General features: G+C 37.2%; 1 protein-coding gene across 1 annotated transcript; it reads left to right on the top strand.

Moving 5' to 3' along the window:
- Positions 1–3,371: 3,371 nt before the first annotated feature.
- lrfn1 (leucine rich repeat and fibronectin type III domain containing 1) lies at positions 3,372–20,153 on the top strand. The gene is made up of 2 exons (XM_081371452.1): positions 3,372–4,764; positions 19,048–20,153. The coding sequence occupies exons 1-2, from the start codon at positions 3,392–3,394 to the stop codon at positions 19,916–19,918; spliced, it is 2,244 nt and encodes a 747-aa protein (XP_081227578.1). The 5' UTR covers positions 3,372–3,391; the 3' UTR covers positions 19,919–20,153.
- Positions 20,154–20,719: the final 566 nt, after the last annotated feature.

Below are 20,719 nucleotides of genomic sequence, written 5' to 3'. Positions count from 1 at the left end.
AATCCCTGAACTGGTCCCTGAACAGTCCGTAGGCGATGTGACGGTCGTGTAGATCCACAGAAGCGATGCTTTAGAAAGCCAGCGCCTCACTTTGACGTTAAAGTCTGGTGTAATACTCTAGATGAATGGCTGTGGATTCTGCATGCGATGTCATGTGTGTCCAGTCGCTCATCACGCTCTTTAAAAGCCTAGTTAAAGCACTTGTAAATATTCAATACCTGTCCCATCTCCATCAAGACCTCGGATTCTCCCGAAGCTTAATGGCATTCAAAGACCTGCATTCTTCCGCCGAGTTGCCTTGGAAACAAAGTTCTCCGGGCTATTTTATTTTATTTTTTCTGTGTTGCCGGAGATCAATGGAGTGAATCCTCCGAGACAGAGACAGGAATCGCTCCGCCACACTCTCCGCTGAGAAAAGACACTGTGTCCCAGTTAGCACTGAATACACACACAATTATTCCTCATCGCTGGCGGATTGGGCTCTTATTGAACTCGGACTCGTTCGGAGTTAGACTTATCGATTAGCGCCGGCATTTACGAGCGCTGCAGAAACCGTAGCTCACGTATCGATGCCACTGATACGCACACATTTGCTTTTGCAATTAGATTTGCTAATTAAGCCAAATGAACATGTTCATTAGCAGAGAGAAAGCAGACACATGAATTAGCAGAGTAGAATGAAATACAATTTCTCATTTTTATATAATTATAATGCAAGCCATTATGAATATTAATTTAGACACTATACAGGGATTATTTAGATTATAATCTGTATGTCTTTCTGTCTTATAGTGAATATAGTGTGTTAAATTATTTTATATCACCAGTAAATTCATCATGAATATATTACGAATTTAATATAATTTGTAACTTAATATAATGTATTAGATTCTATTAAAACTACAGGAGTCTTGACATATCGCAGTCAGTGTCGTGTTGCTTTCAGACGTGAGAACAAAACCAATCAGCCAAAGACACTTCTTTACACTTGACAGAGTATTTCATTTAGACATAGTTTCATAGATGATCTCTTTTATTATGACCTGCACTGGGAAAATATCACATGTTACTATGTAATATGATGTCAAGCATGACGAGGCCTCGTATCTAGAGTTTGCTCTTAAAATGATGGAGAGTTACAGAGCAGAGGACAGCAGATAAATAAAGAGCAGCTAAGATTGTGTCATTGGTTTGACGTTTCACAGGACAGAAAGCTTGGGAAATGTGCCATGAGATCCGGGTTAAGTAGACGCATCGATAAACACGACGAGGATGGAGAGATTGCAGAGAGGAGATGAATGTATAGTGTCATGGAGAAACACCAGATGTGCAGGTCCATAAGGGAGCTTGCTGTTATTTTCCAATCAGCATTTTAAGTTTTTTTTATATATATATATATATATTTCTCCCGCCCTTTCAATCCAGAGCCAGATCTGTGAGCGGAGAAATCAATACGGCTAAATGGAGATCAAAGAGTGAGAGCGCCTGTCGTAGCACACGGGACCCATCAAACCACATCAAAACCTGATGGATGTAGATCAAAGCCCGTTTTATTTCTCCACGTCCCTTCAGGTTTATTACCACAATTTATAGGACAATTAAGTCGCTCCTACAACTGTCTAATTTTCCGGAGTGTTACTTCGGCTCAGAATCGGTCCGGAGCACACAAAGCTATCACTCTGGAATTTCCACGGACCTTGATGATGAGGTGTTGGAGAGGATTTTGTCCGTGTGAAAAGTCGTATTGTGGGGAAGAAATTGTTGTTGAGAGTATAACAAGAAATACATGGCAGAGTTCAAGGATTTGGTCTTATTTTCAGAAGCTTGTTTATATTGGATGATGTTTACTTTTCCTTTGACTCGCACGAAAGGTTAGGAAAACTTTTAATAACCTACCTGGGGTCAGTAACCTCACCGCAGATTCCTGCTTTTGTGATGAAATGCTTGCTTTCTTAATACATGTTCTTGCCAGCGCATGTTTTTCAAAAAAAAAAAAAAAAGGTTATTCTCAGATTATTTTCATCTAGTGGTAATTGGTATCTTGAGTCGCTTCTGAAATGACTTTCCTTCTCAGCTGATGTTATCAATCAATCCCTCCACTTTCCATATAGAGACATTTATGACCATCTAATCCGTTCACCATGGATAAAATTAACGGAGTGACTCTTTACACTAAGTGTGTATGTATGTATATATATATATATATATATATATATATATATATATATATATGCCTTGTTGGCAGAGGATATTTACACTAACTTTACTGAAGATGCTGGATTGTTGACAGTATCAATATTGCAAATCGACCAGAGTTCGAATCAACCTTTTACCGAATTCAAAAATATTTGAAAAGTGGAAATAAAGTGGGTAGGAGTAGGGTGTGCTTCATTGTCCCAATAAGGCGGCATTCATTTAATAATTTAATAAGTATAATCATTTACACTCTGTTATTATTAGATACAACTCTGTTTAATGTACAACAACTCTGTAAGTAGTATCTAACACTGTTTATAAGTATAAATAGTAGGGATGCATGATATATCGGCCACCATATTGGTATCTGATATATGTTTATTCGTTAGTGGCACGATAAGAATATTTGGCCGATATATTAAAGCTGATAAATAATGGATTATTTCCTTCAGCTGAGACACTTCAGATGCGCACTGTTCAACATGATGGTTTTGAATTGCTTGAAATATTATTGGAATCACTTGCAATAGTGCAACAGTTAAGTCTGTCATATCGGCTACATAAAATTATAATAAGAACATTATAATTGTGTGTTTGGGACATGGCTTTTTATGGTGAGACTTTTAGTTTTGCAATCAGGCTCTCAAAAATTATATAAAAATTTGAATTTAGATTTATCGGCCAATATATTGGTCATCAGCTTTCAAATATTTACTTTGAACATGACTGTTATTTGGATTATCTGCTGATGATCTTTTTTGTTGATTGTTTGTTCTTATTTAGTTGTTGTATTTTTTTTTAACATGTTCAATAAATAAAAAATGAAATAAAAAAAAATATAAAGAATTAATGCTATCGGTATAAGCCAAAATTATCATATCGGTGCATCCCTAATAAATAGCTTATAACTAATATTTACACTGATTGTACTGATTGTATACTGAATATTTACACTGATTTACAATGACATTGAAGAAAATACTGCTATTTTTACATAGTGTTAATAGACTCTATTGCTACACGCACTTAGTTTGAATAGCATCTATAGCTAAGAAAATATGCTATTCACATTTAGTGCAAATAGCTGAGGCCTAAGATTAAATCCTGCAATCCTGCCTCACAAGCATTTGTGTGTTGTGTAAGTCCTGATGTCTTCATTCTGTGTGTTTCCGCAGGACCTGGAAGCTGATGAATCATGGAGAGGCTGGTGTTTTATGTGCTGGTGTTCAGCGCGCTGGTGAAGGCTCAGCATTGCCCGGGTCGCTGCATCTGTCAGACCATCTCACCCACACTCACGCTCCTCTGTGCCAAGACTGGACTGCTGTTCGTGCCACCGTCCATCGACCGCAAGACCGTGGAGCTCCGGCTGACCGACAACTTCATCACGGCCATCCGCAGGAAAGACTTCATGAACATGACGAGTCTGGTGCATCTCACGCTGTCACGCAACACCATCAGCCAGATCGCTCCGCACGCCTTCGTGGGCTTGAAGTCCCTCAGAGCGTTACACATGGATGGAAACCGGCTGACGGTCATCAACAGCGACCAGCTGAAGGGTTTGATCAACCTGAGACACCTTATCCTGGGCAATAATCAGATTCACCACGTCGAGCTGACGTCCTTCGACGAGTTCGTGTCCACCATCGAGGACTTGGATTTGTCCTACAATAACCTGAGGACGTTACCGTGGGAGGCGATCGCCAGGATGACCACCATCAACACGTTAACGCTGGACCACAATCTGATTGACCACATCGGCGTCGGGACCTTCACGCTCCTCACAAAGCTGGTACGTCTGGATATGACATCGAACCGTCTTCAGACGCTCCCGCCGGACACGCTGTTCCAACACGCGCAAGTCCTGTCGGATCCCAAGATGTCCAGCTCCAACAAGCTAGCCGTGAGTTTCGGCGGAAACCCTCTACACTGTAACTGCGAGTTGCTCTGGTTGCGTCGCCTGACGAGAGAGGATGATCTAGAGACTTGTGCTTCTCCAGAACACCTGATGGACAAGTATTTCTGGTCCATTCAGGAAGAGGAGTTCATCTGTGAGCCGCCGCTCATCACCAAACACCAGGTCACCAAACCCTACGTCATGGAGGGCCAGGGCGTCACGCTGAAGTGCAAGGCGATGGGCGACCCCGATCCCGCTATACACTGGCGCTTTCCTGATGGAAAGTTGGTGCATAACAATTCCCGCACGATCCTGTATGACAACGGCACCCTGGATATCCTGATCACCACGCTTAAGGACAGCGGCGCCTTCAACTGTGTCGCCTCCAACGCCGCAGGAATCGCTACGGCTGCCGTTGAGGTCAACATGATCCCGCTCCCGCTGTTCGTCAACAACACGGGTCACATGAGGGAGGCGGATCCGGGACTCTCCGACATCACCACATCCACCAAATCCGGCAGCAACGACACCAAACCGCAGAACAAGAGGGTTGTGGTCGAAAACCTGACCGCCAACTCCGCCGTGATCCACTGGCCCTCCGAGCGCCACATTCCCGGGATCCGAATGTATCAGATCCAGTACAACAGCACCATTGACGACACCCTGGTGTACAGGTATAAAACCTCATCTTTTACGATACATAAAAACAGACGTGACTAATGAAATGGGCAGCTGCTGAGATCCCCCTATTGTGCCTTTAACTGAAGCACTTAACCTCAGGTTACGCCAATTATTGAGCTGTCTAATCCATCAAGTCATTTAGGATTAAAAGCCATTGCTGAATCCCATTCAACCAGCTTTCCAGGTAAAATCAAATAGAGCTAGAAAGATAGAAGGACAGACAGAACAGATCTCAGATCATAGATCATAGATGACATAATTTCTATTAAATAAAAATTTAAAGAAAGATCTTTAACTATTTTTATAATAACAAAAAAGTAAAATTTTATTATCATTATTATTAAACATTATTGAAGATCCTCATAGTAATAATAATTATATTTTATATTTACATTTTAATATTTAATTATTATATTTTAATATATTTATATAATATATTAATTTAATATATTTGTTATAACATGAATATAATATAAAATTAAATGCAATTAAATATGTATTCTATTTTATAGAAATTACACAATAAATGAAATAATTATTAGTGTAATAATTATATCACATTTACAGTTTAAGTAAAATTAAGTAATTTAAGTACAAATAAAGCAATTCATATTATTATTTTAAATAGTTGTATATGTACCCATACTCTGTATATATATATATATATATATATATATATATATATATATATATATATATATATATATATATATTCATCATTATTACAATATTTTTTATTTCAATTAAAACAACTATATAGTATATTAAATATAGAATTATGTAACTAGCAAATAATTAAAATGTTGAAAATAAAGAACCTATTATTATTGTTATATATTATTGTTATATTTATATTATATTTATTGTAAAATATAGTAAAAGTACAATATAATTATTTATCTATATAACTTGTTTACTTATTTTTCTCTTTAAAATTTCAATTTTTTAATTTCACATTCACATTTATGCATTTGGCAGATGCTTTTATCCAAAGCGACTTACATTGCATTCCAAGGTACACATTTTTTACATTCTTATCAGTTCTTCTTATCATTTAACTATTTTTATAAATTAAATGATAAAGTATCAGTTTGTTCACAGATCTCCATCAGTGAACTGGAGCAAATTTACATAATAACAGGTTATTTAAAGATCAGCTCAAAGACTCTCAGTAGAGAAAGAAGCCTGAAGGTCATATGTGGAAAATGTTAAAAGCCCAGATGTGTATGTTGATATTGAACATGGATGGATGGATGGATGGATGAATGGATGAATTATTTTGGATGGATGGATGGATGGATGGATGGATGGATGGATGGATGGAAGAATGAATTATTATGGATGAGTGCATGGATGGATGGATGGATGGATGGATGGATGGATGAATTATTATGGATGCATGGATGGATGGATGGTTGAGATAATATGGATGGGTGGATGGATGGGTGAATTATTATGGATGCATGGATGAATTAATTATTTTGGATGGATGAATGAATTATTATGGATAGATGGATGGATGGATGGATGGATGGATGGATGGATGGATGGATATGGACAGATAAATTAATATGGGTGGATGGATGGATGAAAAAGTCGTAATTATTCCAAATTTGTGACCAGTAGGTCTGTAGATGCCACAGACTGTCTCTGTGATTCTGTGATTCGGTGATTTAGTAATTCGGTGATTCAGTGTGAGTGTACAGTATTCACCCTCCTGCCTCCGACAGCAGACCTGCACTTGGCGCATGAACCGACATAATGGAATTTAATGTCTGCGACGGCAGCACAGCTAGCGAGCGGTAAAACACTTCTGACATTTATTGCCGCTCGCAGAGCCTCACTGCAGGCAACAAGCGCATTACGCTAGAATGATCTGGAAGAATATGCATCTGCTTTTAAACACAACACCTTTATCTTACTAAGTGCCCAAAACACACAACAGAGCCGCATTAGGCCATCATTAGATGCTGACAAAGCTTCAAATTAAAATGGCTTTTCCCTTTTCGATAAAAATGGGGAAACATTCAGAATGTGAACAAGGCAGAAACAAGCAACTACTGATGACTGCTTTCAAGGGCAAACAGTAATTTTCAGAGGAAGCCATGAAATTGCCTCTGGTTTATTGCGACACGTTTAGCGTTAAACAGCTTTTGTGTGTGTGAGTGGAGGCGATTGGTCCGCAGTCATGAGAGACGTCAGACCTTCTGTGAATCAAATCAACCGCAGAGATCTGAAGGGTGACACTCGTATCGTGTAACCCGAGCAAATTTACATAATAACAGGTGGTTTAAAGATCAGCTGAATTATTGATAACCCCACAGACTCTCAGTAGAGAAGGAGATTTTCTCCAACAATGAGGCGGATATCTCAGGATGAGGTTTAAAGGTCAGGCGCAGTCCATGTTGAAAGCCCAGATTAAACTGATAATGAACAGGTCAGACTGTGTTGAAAATGGCAGTGAGTTAGATTAGACTAGTGCTCCTGGGTCAATCTCACAAGGAATGTCCAGCTCACTTTTTCTCAAAATTAATTTTTTAACCCAAGTGCTGGGTTGGGTCATTTATTGGGTTATTTTTAACCTTTTTGCCCAGGTGCTGGATAGTTTTTTTCTGTTGCTCAGCTGCTGGGTCATTTTTACTGTCAATACAATTGATGAACCCCTCACATACAGGTACTAATATGTGCTGGGTCAGTGTAACCCAACGTTGGGTAGTCTGTGCCAAACTGGTTTAAACTGGATACTGGTCATCTTGTGTTCTGTTCTGAGAGAAAACGTCCCGAAGGGAAACTTCCTGAATGAAATTAAGATTTGTTTTACATTGCATTCCTATGAAATTTTTACTGTACAAAGAGAAAAATGTCTGTGGTATCTCGAGTCTGCTATGAACGCTAGCCTTCTAGAAACAAACACAGCATACACCGGATCCACACTCAAAGCGAACGACGCGCCTCTCACCAAACGAATGCGTGACCAGAGCCGAAACAACGCTGTCATGTGTAACAAAGTTGGTGCACGCTCTGACTAGCGCTAGCATCGCAGCTGTGGTCGCGCTATGCGTTTGACAGGTTGAAACTTAAATATCTGACAGACGAGATGGCACAAGGTAAAGCTGTTTCTGATGTAATTTTTCAAACATTAATATACTATAAATGATTGTCATTTAATGAACTGGAACAGAAGTTTTCTTCCCACAGGTTCCCATTGGCTGCTCCTGTCACGTCCTAAACGTTTACTAAATGTTTTTGAGTATTTCGTGATTTGTAAAAGAATAACTTGCCATTGAATAAAAATATGGTATATGAACTGTTTAAGTGTGTTTTTTATTATTTAAAATGGAAAACTTTGAGTATCAGGTTGACTGACCCAGCACTATGTCAGAAAACAGAAAGAAACTGGGTTGATGTATAAAACCCAACAAGCTGGGTCAAAATAAAATAATCCAGCAGGTGTTTTCTATCCAATATTTACCCAGCGCTGGCTTGCAAAATAACCCAGAAGTGGTTGTTTTCAACCCAGCATTTTTTAAAGTGCACATATTTTTACTATTGTGATGCAATAAAAAAATCATTCTCATTATTATAGAAACAAAATGACCCTGTAGTAAAAAATATATTCCAGTTATCTGGACATAACGACTTAAATATAACTAAATATTTAAATGAAACAAATACTGCTGTGATGTATGCTTACAATTGTACTATTTATATGGATATATACAGTGCTATGCATAAGTTTAGACACCCATACTAAAGTTGACTAAAAAGAGGAATAAAAAATCATCTTTTGGAAACTGAACTTAATGCCTTAATTAAAAAAATTAGGAAAAATCCAACCTTTAAGGACACCAATTTTCTTTGTGAATGAATAATGTATCGTAAATAAATAAATGTTCTTCCTTAAAATACAGGGTGCATAAGTGAGTACACCCCTATGTTAAATTCCCATAGAGGCAGGCAGATTTTTATTTTTAAGTATTTTATTTTTTTATTTTTATTTTTTTAGGATACTATGCATCCTGATAAAGTTCCCTTGGCCTTTGGAATTAAAATAGCCCCACATCATCACATAGCCTTCACCACACCTAGAGATTGGCATGGGGTACTTTCCATAAGATCATCTCTCAATGCAAATCAAACTAGCTATTAGGCTAACTGAAATAAAACCATGCCAATCTCTAGGTATGGTGAAGGCTATGTGATGATGTGGAGCTATTTTAATTCCAAAGGCCAAGGGAACTTTATCAGGATGCATAGTATCCTAAAAAAATATATAAAAAAATACTTAAAAATACAAATCTGCCTGCCTCTATGGGAATTTAACATAGGGGTGTCCAAACTTATGCACCCTGTATTTTAAGGAAGAACATTTATTTATTTATGATACATTATTCATTCACAAAGAAAATTGGTGTCCTTAAAGGTTGGATTTTTCCTAATTTTTTAAATTAAGGCATTAAGTTCAATTTCCAAAAGATGATTTTTTATTTCTCTTTTTAGTCAACTTTAGCATGTGTGTCTAAACTTATGCATAGCACTGTGTATATATATATATATATATATATATATATATATATATATATATATATATATATATATATATATATATATATATATATATATATATATTTTTTTTTTTTTTTTTTTTTTTTTTTTTTTTTTTTTGCGTTACAGTAATACAAATTGAGAGGGTAAAATGTACTTAATTATCATGGAAATTATGCCACAATGCCCAAATTGTTTAATGAATTTTTGAATATAAAATATATCATATATTCAAATATAAATATTAATATTAATATAAAAATATTATCTTTATACAAAGTATACTTTTTTTCTTTTGATTTTAAAGTAAAATATGAGCTGAACATATGGTCATTTTTTTACCATTCTTCATAAGATTCACAGTTAGTTTTAAACGATCAGACGATGTGAAGACAGCACCTTGCGTCGCTTCTGTAAAATATGTGCTAATTGAGTCTCTAATTGCTTGTCAGTGTCTGATGAGAAGCAGGCCTGGGGACTGATGTAATTTCATCAGCATCTGTGTCAGGGAGACATTAGGATATTGTCCAGACATGGTCGAGACGGCCAACGAGAGCAAACACGGGCCGACTGCAGTTCATTCTGATTCAGAAGACCTACACACTTCTAAAGCAAATATCAATTTCTTAGCTGAAAAAAACATGCAAGCAAACAGTGCAGTGAGTGGATATTTGAACTGAGAATTGATTTCCGTCTCTTGAACTGCCTCAGACTGACTCTTAAATGGCACTTGCAAAGTCCAGTTCCTCTGAAGACATCTTTATCTCCACATTTTGGAGAGATCAAGCCGAAGATTTTACCCGTGTGTTGCTGCCTGAGTTGTTTGCAAATTGATCATTGATTTACTGATAAAAACTTCTGCAACTAATCAGACTATGTTCATCAGCCACTGTGGCTAGTGGTTTTCCAAAGTTACGAGTCATTCAGCATTTTCATGGCCACCTTTTTTTGTTATTGGAAAATTACATTTTACTAGGGGTGTGACAATACCCAGACAGCATGGTAACATTGATTCAATATTGAGTTTTGATCCAAACCATCATTTTGGTTGACATCAAAATTTCAATGTTTAAAATGTGTTGGATCAGCATTGAAATGTTGATGAAAGGGAACAGCACACATGGTTGAAGACTGTGACATTGAACTAACAGTGAGTCTTAGTTTATGAGCACAAGATCTTGCAGGCATGTATCTGTGCAAAACACTACTGGGTGTTTCCCAATCAGTGAGGCGTTTCAGTTCATGATGGGCACTTTCAATGGTGTTACCTCATTTGTTCTAATACACTGGGGGTTTGGTTTAGGGGTGGGCCCTCATGATTTTAGCAAGTCTTTTGAAAAACCAATTGTAGTTTGCACTAAAAGTTGGCACTAATTGGTATACTCCCATTTTGGTTTTGCATGTGGGCTTCTCAGTAGTTAATTGATGCTTCCTTATTAGAGAGAAAACACAATGTGCATCCTATACGGAAGTCTTGTGTGTTTGACATGCATGAACTCTCCGAGTTTCAAACAATGGTGCATATAATGTATTTCTGTTTTTAGCATGCTTTTTACTTGCATTTTATTTATTGTTAATAAATCTACTAACATACATTAATTTTCCAAGTAAGTAAAGTGTTGAAATAAATCGCACAGATAGCATGGGAACATTAATACAATGTTGAGTTTTGATCCAAACCATAATTTTGGTTGAGATTGACATTTCAGTGTTTAAAGTGTGTTGGATCAGCATTGAAATTTTGATGAAAGCCAACAGCACACATGGGTGTAGACAGTGACATTGAACTAACAGTGATTTGTAGTTGATGAGCACAAGATCATACAGGCAGGTATCTCTGCAGAACACTAGTGGGTGTTTCTCTATCAGTGGGGCGTTTTCAAACCACAATGGGCATTTTCAACCGCTTTACCTGATTTGCTCTAATCCAGTGGGGGCTTGGTTTAGGGGTGGGGTGGTTTAGCAAGTCTGTTGAAAAATGGTTGAAAAACATTTATTGTAGTTTGAAATTGGCCACTGATTGGTAAACGCCCATTTTGGTTTTGCATGTGCACTTCTCAGTAGTGTAATGCTTCCTCATTAGAGAGAAAACATAGGTGCATCCTATACAGAAGTCTGGTTTGTTGAAGCACCTGACATACTTACATGACTTCTCTAGCACAGTTTCAAACAATGGTGCATCTACATACTTAAAAAAATGCACATTATTCAGGAAATTCGTAATAAACTTTACTAAAGTAAAGTTCTAACGTCATTTAACACATTTCTTGAAGTGCAGAAGACATGAACATGAGCAAGAAAGTTACACTGCAAACATAGCCCATGTCTTGCATCCATCAGTGCTTGCATGCAGAGCACATTGCTCCTTTAGTAGGAATGAAGGCCGACGAAGATGGACAATAAATAAATAGAAAGCACCCCCCTCCTGATAATGCTGACATTGATTATACACCGAGTTGTTGTCGACAGCATAATCACCTGACCTGGGACTTGATGATATCCCGTGCCTTATCACTGCTTAATCAGGTAATCATTCATATTCCTGAATCTGTATTAGATTTGAGAAATTTCCACTGAAACACAATAACAAAAAACATCTTGTGTTTATTAAGAAAGTGACTGAAATGGCTATTTTATTTTGTGATATTTGAAAAGATTAAGTTCTACATAAGGTGAATCTGCAGCTTCAAAGGGATAGTTCATCCCGAAATGAAAATTCTGTCATTATTTACTCATCCTCAAGTTGTTCCAAACCTGTATGAATTAATTTCTTTCTTCTGCTGCACACAAAAGAAGAGAGTGAAGAATGTTGGTAACCAGACAGTTGAGGGTAGCCATTGACTTCCATGGTATTTATTTTCTACTATGGAAATCAATGGCCATATCGTCAACTTTCTGGTTACCAACATTCTTTAAAATATCTTCTTTTGTGTTCAACAGAAGAAAGAAACTCATACAGGTTTGGAACAACTTGAGGGTGAGTAAATGATGACAGAATTTTCATTTTGGGCTGAACCATCCCTTTAAAGAAATTTTCATTGTAAAAACCAAAGTTCTTTTATTCTACAAGATAAACGTGTTACTTGAATGCTATGTAGTTTCACAGAAATTGAACTGAGATATTGTTAATGGCTATAGCCCATAGGTGTTTGTTCCTCTTCATGAAGTCTTGAGTTTAGCTCCAACACCTGCCTGGAAGTGTTCATTGATCCCAATGACCTTGATTAGCTTGATTAGCTGCTTCAGGTGTGTTTAATTAGGGCTGGAGATAAAATCGGACACCCCTGCCGTAGTGATTTTTTTTATATCGAAGCATTAATAGATTTAAAAAAAAATGAAATAATCAGAATTTAATGATAGTTTAATCATAGTTAGAATATTTTGTGTTCAGCAACTTTTTTTAAAAGCGAATTGTATTGTGTTTAGTATATTAACATTCTTGAATGTGGCAACTGAATTGACTTGTTCTCGAGTAACATCATGCTTTCTTTTTCAGATTTCAGAGAACCCAGAGGAAAAGAGGCAGTAGTCTGATGTATGACAGATTTTTAAAAACCTGAACCGTTGGACCACCTGTATGACATCAGACTTCTGAAGCCAATTTTATTTTTAAAGGTTGAAATGCTTTTGTCCTATTTCTCCCCCTTTCTTTTTTAAAGAATGATCTTTTAATATATTTTTGTCATTGATTGATTGAATAAAATAAATTAACTCAACTGCTGGAAATGTGTCATTTATATTTTAAAAGGTTTTTGCCAAATTTTTGGTCAGGAATTTGTTGACGCATCATTGAAGTGTAGTTGAAATATTAATGTTGTTTCAACATTAACTTAGTACATCAGATGGCAACATTGGTTGACATTCCTTTTCAGTTGTATTTTCAGTGTTTCAACAAAATGTATTTAGAATCAACATCACATTGTAACATTGATCAAACCATATTACCAAAGATTATTTAAGTTAATTTCAGTGTTGATTCAACAGCAGTGATGTAGATTCAACATCATAGTGTAACGGTGATTCAACAATATTACCATTGATTTATTTTAGTTAATTTCAGAGTTGATTCAACAGCAGTGATGTAGATTCAACATCATAGTGTAACGTTAATTCAACAATATTACCATCGATTTATTTTAGTTAATTTCAGAGTTGATTCAACAGCAGTGATGTAGATTCAACATCATAGTGATGTAGATTCAACATCATAGTGTAACGTTGATTCAACAATATTACCATCGATTTATTTTAGTTAATTTCAGAGTTGATTCAACAGCAGTGATGTAGATTCAACATCATAGTGTAACGTTGATTCAACAATATTACCATCGATTTATTTTAGTTAATTTCAGTGTTGATTCAACAGCAGTGATGTAGATTCAACATCATAGTGTAACGTTGATTCAACAATATTACCATTGATTATTTAAGTTAATTTCAGTGTTGATTCAACAGCAGTGATGTAGATTCAACATCATAGTGTAACGTTGATTCAACAATATTACCATCGATTTATTTTAGTTAATTTCAGTGTTGATTCAACAGCAGTGATGTAGATTCAACATCATAGTGTAACGTTGATTCAACAATATTACCATTGATTATTTAAGTTAATTTCAGTGTTGATTCAACAGCAGTGATGTAGATTCAACATCTTAGTGTAACGTTGATTCAATATTACCATTGATTATTTGTGTTAATTTCAGTATTGATTCAGCATTGGTGATGTAGAATCAATCATAGTGTAATGTTGATTCAACATTAACAGAGGGTGCAAAAGTGATGTTGATAAAAAAAAACACTTTGTAATGTTGAATCAATACTATTACCGTTGATTTTTGGTTGAAATCTCAACATTGCTTCAGCATTAACTGAGGGTGCAAAAGTGACATTGAAACAACATCACTTTGTAATGTTGAAGCAATATTAACACCATTGATTTGTGATTGAAATCTGAACATTATTTCAATATTAACCGAGGGTGCAAAAGTTATGTTGAAACAACATCACTTTTTAATGTTGAAGCAATATTAACACCATTGATTTGTGGTTGAAATCTGAACATTATTTCAATATTAACTGAGGGTGCAAGAGTGATGGTAAAACAACATCACTTTCTAACGTTATTTCAATGTAATCAGCGTTGACGCATCAACACTGACTCAACGTTGTTTCAATGGTTACATGCTATCTGGGTACACTTCGGCCACAAGACGAGATGATACACGATATTGGGTTCACAAGAAGGAGACTAATCGATATTTTAACACAATTCCTTTTTTTTTTTTTTTGCTGATTAATCAAGTAGTCAGACTGTCATTTTGACGTTTAATCGAGTAACCAGCCAGTTATTTTGTTGGTTATTTTGCAGATTAATTGAGTTATCAGTCGATTGTTTTTCCCACTTTGCCGGGCAATCTGTCGTTTTTGTCAATTTGTTGAGTAATTAACCAGTCATCTTGCCGATTAATTGAGTAATCAGTCGCCGGTTAACTTGCTGATTAATCGAGTGATCAGTCGCTTCTTTTTTGCTGATTAATCAAGTAATCAGACTTTTATTTTGCAGATTAAACGCGTAATCTGTCGATTATTTTGACGATTAATCGAGTTAATTTATACAGTTTTTTTTTGTGTGCTAATAAAAATAGACATAAATGAACAATAGTCAAACTCACAGCATATGCAGAGATGGAGTTTGTTAATTGAACTCCTGAGACGCTCCAAGCATGTAAATTATTACAGTGCAACTCTTCACTATGAAACACAAAGCGCGTCAGACTTTATATGCATTCCTAAATGCACGTTATTGGAAACCCAAACAAAAAGCAAATGCAGAGACTGAGTTCGTGAGGAGCAACATTTACTGTGAACGGTACGCATGTAAATATAAAATTCAACATGCCAAAATGGTTAGCAGGAGTGACTATGTTACAGTAATGTCAAGCCCTGTATACATGAACTCTTTCCCCATACCGTTTTACTGAATATATCCCTAAATGAACTGGTTAGCTGTCACTAGAGGGTCATGGGAGCTGTAGTTCACAACAATGAAAAAAAAAAGGCATATTATGAAATTTTTGCTTTCTTTTTTTCCGTCTGAATATACGCCTGATTTTTAATCGTCGTTAATAGAGAAAGATGTTTTTGCCTGCAGACTGATCTGGAAATGGTGGGTTCATTTCAGCGGTTTGCCGGGGTGGACATGCTAAGTGAATGTCAGCAGAACGTGGAGATACCTGTTAGAGCACATATTTATCAGGAGAATCTCAATATTAGCAGGGAATCAGGCAGCAGAGACATTTGTTTACTGAGGCTCTATGTAGGAGGACATTAATACAGTGGCTAAACCGTGAGAAAAAGACAAGCTGATGTTTGCACAGAACGAGAGAGAGAGAGCAGCGTGTCTTTGGCTAAATCAGTGGTTATCAACGGTCGGCTAGTGAATATAGATCCAAAAATCTGTATATAGAGTTTCTGGTCTGTTCTGATTCAATCAGCTGGGAATTAAAAATAATAAAAATGTGAAAGGTTGTGTCTAATTAAACTCAACAGTATTATGGCACAAATGTAAACATGATAACATGGGTTATTATTATAATTTCAAAAAAAATTATTGATAAAGTTAATAAAAATTATTAACACGATAGATAGATAGATAGATAGATAGATAGATAGATAGATAGATAGATAGATAGATAGATAGATAGATAGATAGATAGATAGATAGATAGATAGATAGATAGACACACACAAAAAAAAACTTTTTAAATCCGATTGGCTGAGTGACTTTTATTCTACTAATGCAATATTCTAATCTTGAATCCGATTTGCTGAGAGACTTATTCTACTAATGCAATATTCTAATCTTGAATCCGATTTGCTGAGAGACTTATTCTACTAATGCAATATTCTAATCTCGAATCTGATTGGCTGAGATACTTTTATTCTACTAATGCAATATTCTAATCTTGAATCCGATTTGCTGAGAGACTTATTCTACTAATGCAATGTTCTAATCTCGAATCCGATTGGCTGAGAGACTTTTATTCTACTAATGCAATATTCTAATCTCAAATCCGATTGGCTGAGAGACTTTTATTCTTCTAATGCAATGTTCTAATCTCGAATCCGATTGGCTGAGAGACTTTTATTCTACTAATGCAATGTTCTAATCTCGAATCCGATTGGCTGAGAGACTTTTATTCTACTAATGCAATATTCTAATCTCGAATCCGATTGGCTGAGAGACTTTTGTTCTGCTAATATCACATGGAAACCATTTCCCAATTTGTTCCACTCCACTTGTTTCTGTCTAATCTACACTGGCAGCATTTCTCACAGTGAGCGTCAATGGTGGAGGAACAAACCTGCTGCAATTTTACAAAAACTACTGTTATCATGCCACTGAATGTAGTTTTAAGAGATTTTTAGGCGAGAATGTAGTTTTTTCACACTACACTATTTGTCACACTACAGCGTGAAAATTCATCCACTTGGGAGTATGTTTCCAAAAAAACTTGCTGTTAAAAAAAACGCTGTCTCGTTTTTTAGAAGATGCATTTTCAAATGAAAATATATTAGTGTGGACAAGGCCTATATTGACATTGATGTTGATATTAATAATAATTAATTATTTAATTTAGCTAATTGAACAGTTATTAATTTCATACCAGCATCCATAAAACCTTAAACAGAAATATGAAAGTCATTTTGTTTGAATCTGATGGTGAGGTGAGCGATAGTCAGTTCAGTGTTCCCTTCTCATACCCATAATTCCCCTGTCCTTCTCGCTCTGTCGCGCAGTGAGGTCTTTATCAATGAATGTCCATCTCATCTTCTCCACCTCTTAACCTCTGACCCGAGACTGAAAGCACATCGCTAGTGATGACAGAGCGCTTTGACCCCACGACCCCCGGGACAGTGTCACGCATTATCAGTCCCGTTTCAGAGCGGCCAATCAGAAAGCAGCTCAGAAGCTCGGCCTGCTGGGATCTGAGGTGAAGGGATGTTTAAATCCAACTGGACATTTCATGTCAGGCTTGCTGTTAAAGTCTCGCCCCGACTCTGACCCCGAACCGAGAGAATACTAGCTCACATCAGCTCCCAATCATCAAAGACAAAGAGCTCATAATGCAAGTCGTAGATTTAAAAATCTGGCTTTTTAATTTCATGAAAACAGATTATTTTGCCAAGAGATCTCTTATTTATTTTACCATTTTATAAAAGACATAGGAGGGAGTGACAGTGGACCAAACAAAAGTCTTCATTCAAGCATCTCTGTCATCTCTCTGCCGTGGACAAAGAGTTTCAGCTTTTATATGCTGACCAAAAACAACTGCATTACCAGAGAAACATGTGGTTCCCATTAACATTGGAATATATATATACTATGCCTCGGTGGAAACTATACACTGCATATACTAAGTCTCTCTCACCCACATGTATCGAACAACATTATGATTCACAAAATACAATGATTACAAATGATTATGAATGTATATAAAAAGTAATAATACAGATACATAATACTACTGATTATGAATATTAATAAAAAGTAATAATAACACTGAAAACAATATTAAATGATGAAATGTTAATGTGAGTCAGTTCATTTTCACACGTCAAATATTGAACTGGAAAACATTTTGAAACATAAAAGCCTGACTCGTGCATACACACTTTCAGTTGAGTTGAATCTTAAGTGATGGACAGGGTTGAGTTGTAACTAACTATATCTGTCAGCGGTGTGACAGTATCGCAGTGATGGGCGATTAGCGCTTTAGCGTTACAAAACACGTCGTTGCTGTTTTTGTAAGATTGGGTGTCATTCTTGAATCCATTTCTGTGTAAATCATTCGTAAATTTAATTTACAAAATAATGGTTTTATGAATGATTCACACAGAAATTCATTCTGCTCATGTTTGATGAATGAGATCTTTGTTTTGCACACGTAAAAATGACTATTTCTCTCTCTCTCTCTCTCTCTCTCTCTCTCTCTCTCTCTCTCTCTCTCTCTCTCTCTCTCTGAAATGAAGTATTAGGATGTCTGATTCATTACAGTGAGTCAGTTCATTCAGGTGGTTTATTCAAATGAACAGGTTCTCTCACACACACACACACATACGCACTCACACACACACACACACATACGCACTCACACACACACACACACACACACACACACACACACACACAGACTGACTCACACACTCACACATACACTCACACATACACACACACACACACACACACACACAGACTGACTCACACACTCACACATACACTCACACACTCACACACACACACACACACACACACACACACACACATACACAGTGTTTTCATTTTAATTTGTGTTTTTAAGTGGAAAAAGCAACATTTCAAAGTTTTGATTTACTTTTTCATTTAATATTTATACTTATTTTTATAGTTTTAGTTTGGTTTTAATGTTAGTTTCACTTTTAGTCATTTTGCTAAATTTTAGTCACTTTTATATATTTAGAAAACGTCGTATATGTTTATTAGCATTATCTTATTATCTCTCTCTTTCTCTCAAATGAAGCAGTAGGAAGTCTGATTCAATACAATGAATCAGTTCATTTGGGTAATTTATTCAAATGAACAGGTTCAAAACAACAATTCACTGATTCATTTGAATAACTTTTCCTTTTTGTAACTCTAGTCTTCAGTTGGCGTGTGTGAATGACTCTCTGGTGTTTTCTCTGTGCAGGATGATTCCCTCGGCGAGTAAGACGTTTAAGATCAACGATCTGGCGGCGGGGCGAGAGTACGAGCTGTGTGTGTTAGCGGTGTACGACGACGGCATCACGTCTCTGACGGCCACGCGTGTGGTGGGGTGTGTTCAGTTCCACACGGCGGCGGAGGCGGGTCACTGTCGCTTCGTCCCCAGTCAGTTCCTCGGCGGGACCATGATCATCATCATCGGCGGCATCATCGTGGCGTCCGTGCTCGTCTTCATCATCATCCTCATGATCCGATACAAGGCGTACAGTGGCGCCGACGGGGCGAAGACGAAAGCGCAGGGAGACACGAGCGTGAACATGCATTCGCAGACGAACGGAAGCAGAACGGCTCGTTCCGGGTCGAAGCATCACAGCGAGGAGTGTCCCGAGTCTCCCGGCGGGAAGGACTGCAAGGCGCTGGTTCTCCTGAAGATGGATGAGACTCAGGAGGAGCTGAAGGTGGAGCTCCCGCCGATGTGCTCGGAGAAAGCGGCGCCGGCGTCCCGACGGGCCAGTGTGTGCGGGCCGCCCTCCGACGACACACACACGGACAGCAGCCTCACGGGCTCCACCATGTCCCTGTGCCTGATCGGGCCCGGATCCGGCCCAGGCCCGGCCGAACCCCCGCGGAAGGGCCCGCTAGCCAACATGGCACTCCTACCCAGCGAACTGGCTCGGACTCGGCACCGCTTCTCCTTCGACGGGGACTATGCTCTATTCCAGAGCCACAGTTACCCACGCCGGGCTCGAACCCGGCGACACAAATCCACCACTCATCTGAACACGGACGCGTCGCCACCCTGCAGTCGGAGGGTCACGTTCAGCAGCACAGAGTGGATGTTGGAGAGCACGGTGTGACGGACACGTTAACGGCACGTCCACACACACACGTTTTACGTTTTGACGTTGTTGCTGTAACACACCGTCCGATACGCGACACTGTAGCTCTGCTCCGAAACCTAGTGAGCGATTCGTCCGCACAAGAAATTTTATAGGATGCATCAAATTGATCAAAAGTGACAGTAAAGACATATTTTATTATTTACAAATAAATGCCGTTCATTTGAACTGGCTATTCATCAAAGAATCATAGAAAAAAATTAAAAAATCAATAAAAAATGTGATATGATAAAGTGATAATAATCATAAATGTTTCTTGAGCATCAAATAATCATATTAGAGTGATTTCTGAAGGATCATGTGACACTGAAGACTGGAGTAATGATGCTGAAAATTCAGCTTTGATCACAGGAATAACTTACACTTTACTATATATACACATAGAAAACAGTTATTTTACGTTGGAATAATATTTCACAATTTTTACAGTATTTTTTTATCAAATAAATGCAGCCTTGGTGAGCATAAAAATCGTACAGAACCCAAACATTTGAAAGCTTGTTTATATTTATTATTCCAGTGGTTCTCAAGTGGTTTTACATTAAATTTTACATTAAAAGTGGTACTAACATTTTGAATCATACAAAATTGTATTTTAATGTTCTTCGCAGCAGTGATTCACTACTAATGTATTTAATGTCACCTGGGTCACATTTGTTTTATGTTATCAGTATTGCTCATATAATTTTTTCAAAATGTGGTTATTAGTGGTGCTTCCACTATTAATATCTCACATTCTTATTAGTATGTTATGATTTA

This window comes from Scardinius erythrophthalmus (genome assembly GCF_964197995.2).
Source record: "Scardinius erythrophthalmus genome assembly, chromosome: 7".
In the NCBI taxonomy this organism is placed as follows: Eukaryota; Metazoa; Chordata; class Actinopteri; order Cypriniformes; family Leuciscidae; genus Scardinius; species Scardinius erythrophthalmus.
This window is presented reverse-complemented; position numbering and strand designations above follow the sequence as displayed.

What these genes read in the sequence shown, in the direction of transcription:
- lrfn1 (XM_081371452.1), top strand. Translation starts at nt 3,392, where the DNA reads ATGGAGAGGCTGGTGTTTTATGTGCTGGTGTTCAGCGCGCTGGTGAAG. An exon ending in GACGACACCCTGGTGTACAG is followed by an intron (nt 4,765 to 19,047) that starts GTATAAAACCTC and finishes TTCTCTGTGCAG; the next exon opens with GATGATTCCCTCGGCGAGTA.